The sequence below is a fragment of the Malaclemys terrapin genome, chromosome 9 (assembly GCF_027887155.1).
Source record: "Malaclemys terrapin pileata isolate rMalTer1 chromosome 9, rMalTer1.hap1, whole genome shotgun sequence".
Taxonomy (NCBI): Eukaryota; Metazoa; Chordata; order Testudines; family Emydidae; genus Malaclemys; species Malaclemys terrapin.
Genome location: NC_071513.1, coordinates 68,279,578 through 68,291,787, shown reverse-complemented (window position 1 = coordinate 68,291,787; position 12,210 = coordinate 68,279,578). Strand labels below are relative to the sequence as shown.

At 42.5% G+C, this 12,210-nt stretch overlaps 1 protein-coding gene across 2 annotated transcripts in view; it reads left to right on the top strand.

Annotated features, from left to right (window-relative positions):
- Nucleotides 1-3,498: 3,498 nt before the first annotated feature.
- Nucleotides 3,499-12,210, top strand: part of EPHA4 (EPH receptor A4) — a 142,168-nt gene continuing 133,456 nt past the window's right edge. For both annotated transcript variants that reach the window (XR_008446200.1, XM_054039848.1), the window contains exons 1-3: nt 3,499-3,605; nt 6,173-6,240; nt 10,702-11,365. Coding sequence is in view for 1 of the 2 variants with exons in the window: in XM_054039848.1 (XP_053895823.1) it covers nt 3,515-3,605; nt 6,173-6,240; nt 10,702-11,365 (823 nt within the window). In the remaining variant the exon portion in view is untranslated. The remainder of the gene's footprint in view (nt 3,606-6,172; nt 6,241-10,701; nt 11,366-12,210) is intronic.

Below are 12,210 nucleotides of genomic sequence, written 5' to 3'. Positions count from 1 at the left end.
TATAAGGATTTAGTAACATTTTGCAAGCTATCACATTGGAATAAATCATTCTGAGGTTTTTCTTACATTCTCTTTTAAAAGGAAGGAAATATTCCCACAGTAAAGCAGAAGTTCAGACCGTTTTAAAATATATATACTTTTAAAGAGCATTGTTTACTACAGTGACACTGGCTAGTAAACCAAATACTGAGGGATCTTTAAAAGCATGGGCTCATTGTAAATGTGCATTTAGAGATTTTTAAAAAACTCTCCTGGCTGAGATTTTTCAAAGCAGTGCCGGGGTTCAGCCACCGATCTCCCATTAAAATTAAAATCCCCTGCACTGCTTGGAAAATGTCAACACATTCTATTTTTACCCATTGACAGAGGCTCTGAATCGCTGCTTTAAAAACAAATAAATAAAAGTGGGTATATATGTGTGTGTCTGAATCTCTTTAACCAAATGGTCCATAATGTTCAGAGAATGAACAAAAACTTGATTTTTTTTCTACAGACCATAACACCTTCAAAAGAGCTGTTACATTGGCCCTTCCAGTGAGTGTTTACAGACTCTTGGTTCTGCAGATTATTTGTCTGAGGCAGGGGCTATTTTTTGCTTTTTAAACACACTGCATGTAACTGAGAAGGACACACTGATTCGAGGCAGCTGCAATGGGAAAGGTTTTGTTTAATATTCAGCGTGCATATTCCAAAGGAGTGGGAAAAAGTCATATTACTACAGTTTCATTGCTTTTTTTTTTTTTTTAACTCCCACAGGCTGCTGTCCATGTGCATTAAAAAAATGATTGGATTTACATCTTTGCAGAAAACTGAGGGCCTCATCCCCAGGGAACATTCCTATTGGTGTGCGGAATCGAGCCTTGCGTTCATAAATGACACATGGTAATTGCTTTACATTTGTTTATTACATGTGTTTCACCGGAATCATTTGAAGGGGGGAAAGAGCAGGTGGTGATGGTATAGCGTTTGTTGGAAAATACCTGCCATTTGGTGCAATCTAGCACATTCTGAAGTGTGTGGGGGATGCTGGAGGGGGGAGAGAAGTTTCAGACATACCTTTGCTGAGCAAAGGAATAAAATTAATCTGTGGCAGGGTCCAGGGATGATTTAGCAGCGCCCAGAGATCGGAATGAACTTCCCCAGTAGCAGAGAAACGCACCATCACCCCTCATCCCCTTTCAATTAGAACACCGTGTGTTTGTTCATAAAGATGCAGACTCTGGTACACGTTTGGACTGGCGCTCTTTTAAAATTCCAGTTAAGGCAACCCCCTTTGTAATTTATTTTTAATTGTAAGAGGGGAAAACAGCATCTGAAAACTGTATATTTCAGCTGCATTTATTTGTAAATGTTACATGCTAAGATTTTATCCCCCCCCCTCCTACTTTTTGTTACCATCCTCTCTCCACCTATGAAAAAAATGAGCCGAAATAGTCCAACCCCACTTTTCCAGCTCGCAGCCTGCAGAGGCTGCAACTGCCGAGTTGTTAGCTTCTGGCAATAATGAAGGATAAGGAAATAATAAGGGCTAATCATAATTAATAACCCCGACAGTCTTTTCACCAGATCAGCAGTAGCAGACACTAAAGCCTCTCTCTCGCGTTCAGAACTATCCCACGTTTTGTTATTACAAGACTTTTTTGCCGGGGGGGAGGGGGGAGATCAGCTAATTTTATATATTGTGGGTTTTTCAACATACCTACTTACAGAAGTGATGGCTCTTTTCCCCTGATAAAATCACCCCTTCCACCTTAACCTTTTCCAGCATTAAAAATGTGCAGGGAACGAGTGAATGTGCTGCACACATTACGCAACCGTTCATTTCTAGGCACCAGAAAATGATTTAGATGCAAACACCTTTAAAAAAGAATCCCCATCCCTTGACTTGTCACGTTGACGTCTTTGTCTGGGTTCCCCCGCTATCCCTCAATCCACGAGGTGGTGCTGTTGGTTTATGATGAAAAACTCTTCGCCGGTGAATGAGACCAGCGCTTTTCTGTGAAGCCAGCCCTGAGCTTGCAGGACTGGTGAGGAAATCCCAACCCCAGTCCATGCACTAAGGGGAAAACAAGCAAAAGGGCAAGAAACTGCAAACTTTTTCCTCGTCCTGATTAGGCGAGGATGCTCCAGGATAATATACATCAAAGGGCATGTCCTCTCCTGCCAACTATCAGCTAAAAATGAATAAAAGTATGTGTGTGAGAGTGTGACACTGTTATTTGCAAATATCAGAGGAAAAAGCACACCCTGCCCTGGCTTCTGAGGCATGGCACTATTGTTTTGCAATGTGCATTATCAATAGGGTTAGAGCTCACTGATCATCCTCCCCCAAGCAAAAGAAATCGGTTTGGGTGTTGCAGATACTAAAGGCTTTGCGAGGAATCGCTGCCGGTGGATACACGCTGCACCCCTCTCTTCGATTTTTCTATTTGAGTATCCTTCAAGGAAATCGCTTGAAACAAGATAAGTAGCGCGACTTTGAAGAGTTATTAGCTTCAGGGACTTCTCATTTCTCAATGCCCTACTGTTAATGACAACCTGCACACTTCCTCTCCCATTTCTCATTTGTATTTCGTCGCACTTTGAATCTCTTTTCTTTTCGTTGGCCTTGAGTCAGAACGTGCAAACAAAATCTGTGTGTGCTGACATTTTTGCTGGATTAATGGGGACAGATCAAATATGTTACCTGTCACCAGACGCTCAAGAAAGGAGTGGGGTTTTTATTTTTGTTCGTTTGTTTTGCTTCCCAAGGAAGAAACAGTTATTCCGTCTTGGAGCAAATTACTTGTGTGTGTACGGAGGATTGGGGGCTGAGGGAAATCGTATGAAATTAACAGCTAACCTTTACAAAACAAAAATTCGATATACCCCTTTTGCACATCACTTCCCCTGCCAAACGTTTACTAAACACAATGCAGTCCAGAATAATACAGATCGGTCAGAAACAAGTCCAGCTCCTTTCGCGCTCAGGAGTTTTGCTCGTGGGTTGAAAGCGTTTTTTCCTTTTAAAAAACCAGCCACAAAAAAACCAACCACCAAAAACTCAGCCCATTAATTTTAGGGCAAATTTACTAATCGCAGCCTTCCTGAGGAATTGTTGTCCGGCGATCGCTTGTTAGCGCTTAAGCACAGGAGAAGCAGGGGTTTAGCAGCATCGCAGCCACCTCCCCATTTGCCAGACCGCAGACAAGAGCCTTCTGCCACATTATGAGTAGGACAGGGCTGCCTGGAGGGTGGCACAGACCCCGCATCAGCCTATCGCCCCATGCGGAGGAGCCCAGCCAGGGAAGCAGGTGGGGGCGGGGCCAAGTGGGGAGGTGGGGCGGGTTTGGGCAGCAGGGTGGGGTTTGAGCTGCCATGAGCTACTCCGAATGGCAAATGTGGTTGATGGACGGGCAGACGTCAGCCGTCCGCCCCGCCCCCTTGGCAATGTCTACAGCTTGCTGCCCTCCCCATTGAAGCATTTATTCCACTGGGATAGAGGCGGCTGGAGCGGCGCTGGCACTGGCGAGCCATGGCTGGGATTGTCTATTTCACCCTCTTCTCGCTCCTCTGGGGGATCTGCGGCGCTGTCACCGGCTCTCGAGTGTATCCGGCTAATGAAGGTAGGTGGGCAGGGGGCAGCCGGGCTCTCGGCTGGGGCTCGGGGCTGCGCGGGGCATTTGTGCCTGGGGCAAGTTGCGGCTTGGAGCAGAGTTCATCAGCGGGGAAGAGGGGGGCGAGCCGCTGGCACCCGGGGGCATTGCGGGCTGGGCACCCGTCCGCGGGGGAAGAGCTAGTGGGTGCAGGGTCCCCGATGCAGCGGGAGCTGCTGGGGTTGTGAGCTGGCTGCGGACGGGACTTGGTTCCCAGCAGGTTCGCTCTGCGCCTCCTCCGGAGACTTTTGTCCCAGCACCGGGCGAGTAAAGTTTTAGACTGGCGCGGGCTGCTGCGGCACTGGGCCCCCTGAGGCCGGACTGCCGCAAACTTGACATCTGCGCAGCCCCTTGCGTGTGGACGGGTCCGCATACGCGCGTGTGTGAGCCTGACCTGGGTTCCCAGAGCAATGCGCCCTACACTGCTCCCCTCACCGTGCGCGCACGCACCCCGGGCCAGGGATCAGCCGCCCGTAGCTGGGACCTGCTGGATCCGAGCGGCCCAGATTGCAAATCAATTAGTGACACTAAAATGCGCCGCGCAGCAGTTTCCTTACTCTTCACGCGGCCCCTTTCTGGGGCGGCGGGATTGCTGCGAGAACTGGGGTAATTTCTTATTGATGAGCTGGTGGAGCGGGCGAGTGCTGATCAGAGAGAGAGAGAGAGAGATGGGGTATTCCTTGCCCCGGGGATGAAGGGGGCGCCGGTAGGAGCTGAAGCTGCAAGAGTGTTGCATAATCGCATGGACCCACACATGCGCTCCCTGCAATAGACCTGGGCACATCTGGCTGCAGAGGTGCTGCTTCTCTGACACTTCTCTCCCAGCCGGTGCCCGCTGGAATCTCAGCTCTGCTGCCCCCGGCCCCCAGAGTAGAGGACTGAGGGACGAAGCCTTTTGTTAGTTAGCTGGGGATTTCATTGTCCTGCCCGCATTCCCCCTAACGCACCCTGCCTTTTTGAAAATTAAAGGCCTGAAAGGAGGCTCTGTATGTGACACAAACGCGGCTCCCAGAGTTTAAACTTGAGAGGAGAATGGAAGGGGTTGCAGATGAAAAGCTGCTGCTTAGAGTTACTGTGGGTTGCTCTGGCCTCTTCCCCTCTCCCCTTCATGTCGTGTCTCCTTTTGATTCTCCTCACGTTTCCTTTTCTCCCCCCTTTTCTCCCCTCCCCCCCTTTTTTGGGTAAATTGGGTTGCATTGTTCCCTTTGTCTCCCTAATCCACCTTACATTAATCCAAATGGATGTAGCCGGTTTTTCTCCAGGGGCAAAAAGAAGAATGAGGGGGAGTTTTGAGAAGGAGATAGCTACCTTTTAAAATAGTTACAGGACTAAATGGCCTCTTAAATCTACAACATCTATCTGGAAGGAAAGATGGAAGTGGGAGAGGATGATTTTTAATTAAAGCTATTTAAAAAAATACTCAAAGATTCCACATTTGTCCTTGACGGCCATAAACAGCCAGATTAATAATCGAGCCCTTCCCCTCAAATGCGGTTTGCCACTTGATTGTTATAGTTGGATCCTTAATTTATAGTGGTCTTCAGAATCTGTGGTTTTGCAGGATCACTGTGGTGAAAAGACCAAGTAACTGGAATTTCACTGGGTCTGGTTCAGTGTCTATAGTTAACTCCATATTAGGTGAATGATCTTGTATTCTTTGCACATACCAAAATCACACTACCTTTGATGGGAGTCTGGGGTAGTGCAAGGAATTGCAAGATTGGGCTACAGCTCACTTAAAATCACCTGGTGTTCTGTTCTTTTTTAGCATTAGAACTGAAGTTCATATGTATGTGTTCATCTGTCTACAAATACAGATTGGTGAACTCAAAACATTTTTCTTACAAAAACCATTTTCCTGCAAGTGCAGAAAAACATCCAAAATGTGAGAACAATGTTATCTGACACTTGTAATGTCACAAATGTGCTGAATGTCTAAGCAGTTTATTGTAGCCTCTTTCTAAAAAATATTCACCTATGTATAAGTGATGTAAATATCAAACTGGAATAGCAAACAGAACAAATAAGGTGTTTATTTTGGTTTGAAGGGAATCCCATACAAAGTCACTTGTGGCTTAGCCGTATTCAAGAGTCAGGAATTATGTGATCATCCTAAATCTTAACAAACAGTACTTTTCCACTCTTTTTGTGTAGTCTAATGTAAAATACAGGGTTTACATAAATGAGTATTCATCATTTGCAGTATATCTTCTATCATTTCTGGTTGTCTTTGTTTTTTAATTGAGAATTATTCCATCTAACAGATGGGTTTGAGTACTAACAATGTTAGATCATCATCCTTGGAACAAATTTTAACAGTTAAGGAGGTTAAACACGCTTTGAAAAATGCTCCAGGTTTAAAAGTGAGAGAAGATCAAGTTAAAGTAGATATTCACCTAACTGAAAAAAAGTTTTGGTTTAGATCTAAGTTGGATATGGTCATGCTCTGCATGTGTAGAAATGCTTGGATAAATACTGTCTGTCATATTGACCTTTGGCAACTGGAAATTAATCTATTTTTTTCTGTCTTTCTGCAGTTACCCTATTGGATTCCAGATCAGTTCAGGGGGAACTTGGGTGGATAGCAAGTCCTTTGGAAGGAGGGGTAAGTTCTGAATTGCTATCTGATCAAAAGGGAGTGATTAGTAAGTTTCTGCAGTGTTCTAATGGCTCGATTATTGTTGATTGTGGAGGTCAGATTTTTTCCATGCCTATGAAGTGAATTACACTTTGTTGGCGAAACCCTATACTCCCTTCAGATAGTTCTATCATTGAAGAACTAGAAACCAAAAGGGCAGAAAAAGGGTTTCAAAATTAGGAGATTGGCCAAAGCATGGACTTAGATGCCTATTTAAAACTGAAATAACAACAAGAAATGTGATCTGACGACCAAACTGGAATCCATCCCTGTAATTGTTATATTCATGGACAGTCTCTGTTCAGAGCAATTGCTGTTCTATTTCTAAATTGAGTGTGTGTGGGGGAGAAGGAATCAATAGACAAGATACAAGACAGACCTTTCTTATGGTGTGAAGGGACAGTAGTTAAATAGATTTATTTCAAAGTGAAAACAACATTACATGTTTTGATCCCTGTACAGATTAGCCCCAATCTCAGATTTTTTAGGGTTTTCTTTGGTACAGTGGGCAAATCATATGAATTTCTTTTGAGGACCCTATAAAAAGAGTAGTAGCCAACAGTATGTTATGTTTCAGATCCTGAAAGGAAGTGTCACACATTTTGGGGTTGGATTTAGGGAGATTTCAGCATAGTCCCTTGTATGCAAAACCTTCACTGCTAATTTAACTAAATATTTGTAGGCACAAGCTGGCTGCTACCTGCAGTGAGCCCAATCAGGCAAGCTGCAGAGCACCTCTTGTGGGAAGCTGCTGAGAACTCTCAAATCCCCCAATCAAGGACTATATAGGCGCTGAGGGCACTTTACACCTTGAAGGATTGGACCATTTAAGGCTAAAAAAAAAAGTATCAGAACCTTTTTCTCTACAGGAAATTGTAAAAGTGAACAATTTGCCAACATTTTTTTCTTAATGTACATCCTGCTCCCATCAAATTAAAATACACTCAGATCCTTTTAAAAAAAACAAATACACCTTCTTAAATACAAATACACACTATTACTAAGTCGAAATGAGTGAAAATAAAGGGGCTCAAAGATAAGTAGTTGTATAAGTGGATTCTTCCAGTGCCTTAATGAAACACACTGTAGACTAACATTCTCCCTCCCCCCCACCCCCCGCCCCTACTAAGAAGGAAAGGAAACAGTAGCAAATGGAAGGAATTTGAGGCTATTTATTTTAGTGATGCATTATGCATAAGCTTTGAATTAACCATAACATGGGAAAATGGAGGATTGTTTTGCCCCCCATTGTTGTTCTGCCTGAACTTGACTGTAGAACACTGCGCAGTCCCTGAGACCATTTTTTAAAGAGAGGGGGAGTGATTGGCAGGCCTCTGGCGGTGTAGACAGCACACATTCACTGCTGATTGCAGGCAATTGCCCTCATCTTTTGACAGTGGGGAAAGGTACAGCTTTATCTCAGTGAGAGTCAGGCTTCCTTGTTAATTCTATACCCTGGAAAGGTCAATGATTCAGACAGAGCCTTTCTTATGCTTCACCAAGGGGTACCTACAGTGTAGATTAAAATATATTAGAGTCTTTTAATAAGTCAGTAGCAGAATTGATGACCAAAGGAGCTCTGTATGTTTTTAATACTTACTCCCGCCCCCCCCCCCCCCCCATCTTTGAAGACTCCTCTCAAGTTTGAGAAGGAAAATGGGTACTGTTTTATTGTGGATGTGACTAAACCGACCTACGTGTGTTCTATTTTTAAGCTGGTAGTGAAAAATTTAAGAGTACATGGTCTGTCTGTGCACTAGAGTGCTTGGAAAGCATTTATTATAACTTCATAGGCTGCAAATTTATTTCAAAGCAGCAGAAAAGAACACCCCTTTCTTTCTTTTTTTCTTTTTTTCGAAAAGAACCCCTGAAGTTCTATCCTTCCAGGCCAGTTTGTTTTCTTTTTAACTGTGTGTAGCTTATTGTATGTACTTAAAAAAACCTGTTTGATAGATCTACAACAGACCTTTAGATGTTAAGCATTTTATTTGTTAATATGAGGTGTTGTAGGTAAAAATAGGGTATTGACCAATGAATAGAACTAACCATTATCAAATATATATAGTAACCATGGAGGAATTAAAGTATCGGATTATAAATTTAATTAATGAATTACTCTTAAATTTCACAGTTGAAAGAGAGGTTCTGTTTCTGGAATGCTTTTCTGTGCACCATTAAACCATGGGATGAGTTGTATTATAAAAATATTAGAGGGAAAGCAAAAAGATATTTCTTTGACCACACATTTAGAGTTGCATATAATTTCAAATGGTTGGAAATTTAGGACTCTAATTGTTTTCAGCTGCCGACAGATTTTTTAAAAAATGAAATAAATGGATTTTTTTAAAAAAGGTCATGCATGTATTTTGCACTGAGGGCCTGATCCAACGCCCACTGAATTCGGTTGTAGTCTTTTCATTGACTTCAGTGGGCTTCAGATCAAATCCTATAACTACATTGTCTGTTGTATGAATATGCTAAAGAAAATCCCTTTGAAAACTCTTTATTTCCCATCCCTTCACACACTCAGAAGGTAGTGCAAGCCATCGGAAGATAAGGAGAATGGAAAGTGATGGATCATAAAGACAGCACTGTAACACAAAACTAGTTTCACGGCAGCTGCAAATTAAAGAACTCTATCTGGTTACTAACTCCATGTTACGTTTTACATTGATAGATGACTTTCCAGTTTTTCCCTTTTCTGCAACATGTAGTGTGACATGATGTGTATCGATTTTCCACCCTCTTCCCTCCCTTTTAATTCACAAGTATCTCTAGGCAGAAACTAAAATATTACCCTCTTTACTACTTTTAACTCATGGTGCCACTGCTAACTGCCATAGATCCATAAGCAGATTCAGCTGCTCTGGAGGCTTTTAAATTAAAGAGCACTTGCAAAAGAGCAACTCTTATAAAAAAGCATGCAGGATATTATATGCTGAGGTCCACGGTGTTAAGAATGTTGCCGTTTATCAAAGCAGCACCTTTAGTAGTTTTCAAAAGCATTTCTAGGAAGCCCCTGGAAAGTTGCATTACAACAGTTTTCCAAGCATAATTTTCACGTGTTTCATTGTACAGCCTGGAATCCGAGCCAGAATGTAGCTTTTATCCAATACAAATGTTTAAAAAAGGATTTTTCCCCCCTCCTAATTCAGCAGAACCATGATTCTTTTTCTGAAAAGGAGACAAAAGAAGGCCACTGTGGTGGCTTTCTTTTCTGCATTATGTGATTATCATAATCTCTAACATGTTTTCAAATCTGTTATTCACCATTTCCTTTCTTTTATGGTATGTTCATCACACTTTTGCTGAAACATTGGTTCACACACATGGGAGCCAAATTCATCCTTCACATAACTTCTCTGACATGAATGTAGTTAGTTACTTCAGGGATTGAATTTGCTCCAATGTGATAGCTATGTTGCTTTTTATTCCCCCTACTTTCCGTTCCCTTCAGGAGAGGGAAATCCCTACATCAATGCAAGTTTAAAGCCTGCCTACAGCATTATAGCATATTAGGGTTTATTAGACTGTAAATTTAACTGCCTGAGGTTTCTAACTCCAGGATGGTATGAAAATAAAAGGCGGTAAATAAGAGTTTTTATTTTTGGTATCAGGAAGCAAAGTTCTGTCAGTGAGGCTAATTAAATGACAATATCACATTCCTCCCTCCTTGTCTTTAACAATCCAAGGGTGAAATCCTGCCCCCATTGAAGGCAATGGCAAAATTCTTATTGACTTTACTGGGGCCAGAATTTCCCCCCAGGTCTCCAGTAAAGGAATGCTCATAATAGATATCCATTTGTAACTAAATTTGTACTGTTGCCACTTCAAATTGAGGATGGTTTAATGGGGGAATTTGGTTGTAGCTGTTTTTTTGAAAGAATGGAGAAATGACTACAAAACATCCTTCCTTATGAAAACACTGGACAGGGACTCTGGAAATCTGGATTCAGTTCCAGCTCTGCCACAGACCTTCTGTGTGACTTTAGGCAATTCACTTAGTCTCTCTATGCCTTAGATTCACATCTGTAAAATGGGGATAATTAATACTTTGCCTATCTTTTGAGATTGTACACTCTCCAGTACAAGGGCTATCTTGAAGTATGTGTTTTTGCAGTGATTAGCAAAACCGGGCCAGATCTGGGTGGGGACCTTTAGGGATTGTTGGCCTAGCTCAGTGTGATGTTTTTGGTTTGTTCTTAAATATATGTTCATTGAGGTATTTTACCAACCTAATTTTGAACTTGCTTTCCTTGTAACAGACTGCTTTTTAGGTACTTGCTTTAACACATATGACTTGGTTTAACGACTTTTCTGTAAATGAAAGCTGCTTGCTACCAGCGGAAGCAAAAGGATTAATTCTGTAGTGAAGAGTTGATGTACTTTTGTTAATACTGATGTACTTTTTGCTTTGGTTCGTCACAGTGGGAGGAAGTAAGCATTATGGATGAGAAAAACACTCCAATCCGCACCTATCAAGTCTGCAATGTGATGGAGCCGAGTCAGAACAACTGGTTACGAACTGACTGGATTCCCCGTGAGGGGGCTCAGAGAGTATATATTGAAATTAAATTCACATTGAGAGACTGCAACAGTCTGCCAGGTGTCATGGGAACTTGCAAAGAAACTTTTAACCTTTACTACTATGAATCAAACAATGATAAGGAGCGTTATATCCGTGAGAGCCAGTTTGCCAAGATCGACACCATTGCTGCTGATGAGAGCTTCACTCAGGTGGACATCGGTGACAGGATCATGAAGCTGAACACAGAGATACGTGATGTGGGCCCATTGAGCAAGAAGGGGTTTTACCTGGCTTTTCAGGATGTAGGTGCCTGCATCGCCTTGGTGTCTGTCCGTGTTTTCTACAAGAAGTGCCCATTGACGGTACGCAACCTGGCTCAGTTTCCAGACACCATTACTGGGGCTGATACGTCCTCTCTAGTGGAAGTTCGAGGCTCCTGTGTGAACAACTCAGAAGAGAAGGATGTGCCAAAAATGTACTGTGGGGCAGATGGCGAATGGCTGGTACCCATTGGCAACTGTCTGTGCAATGCTGGCTATGATGAGCACAATGGAGAATGCCAAGGTAGGACCAGTCGTATTGTACTTTTCAGAAGGGCTCAATGCGGGTAGTTGAATAAGAGATTAAAGTAAATGGAGTAACGCCAGTAATTGGCAGCCCCTATGGGATGTAATGGGACAGAGGTGTCTAATGAAAGAGTGCAATAGCTCCAGGTGGCAAGGCTAAGAAGTGTATAATACTGACAAAACAAATGATGCTACTGCAATCAGCAGAAGGCAAAACACGTTTGCTAACAAGTACTTAGATTTGAATTAGCTTGGTGTAGCCACCGAAATTGAATGCAAAAGTAATGCACTGGAGCCACCATCATTTAAAGAGAAAAGATCTCTCTTTCACAAGCAAAGTTTGTTAAGCAGAAAAAACTCTAAGATGGAAAAGTATTCCTTTTCTCCTTCAGGATGCAGTAGAGAACTTCGGTATTAAAATGGGAGAAGAATCAGTCAGAGAAACTTGGGTTTTATTTTGATGACTTTAGTTTCTCCGGAAGTGTAAATCTTTGGTGTTTCACTTGTTGCAAATTTTTGTATTAAATAACCATTTGATATTTGATACTGCTGCCTTTGTTAAATATTTTCATTTCTCAGAGGGTCTCTATTGTTGTCATTACAATGGAGGTGCTAGGATACAGGCCTCCACCCCCCATACTATGCTCTGCAGAATTAGGGATTAAAGTTCATATAAAAGGCAGATTATCTCCAAAAAGATTTACATTTCCCCCTAAGATGTTACTATTATTTTATAAGTAAACTATTAGAAATCTTGGGCCTGATCTTCTAAACCCTTACTTGTGAGCATAAATAAAGATCAGCCTTTAATGGCTTCTTGTACGGATGAATGAGCCCAATCCT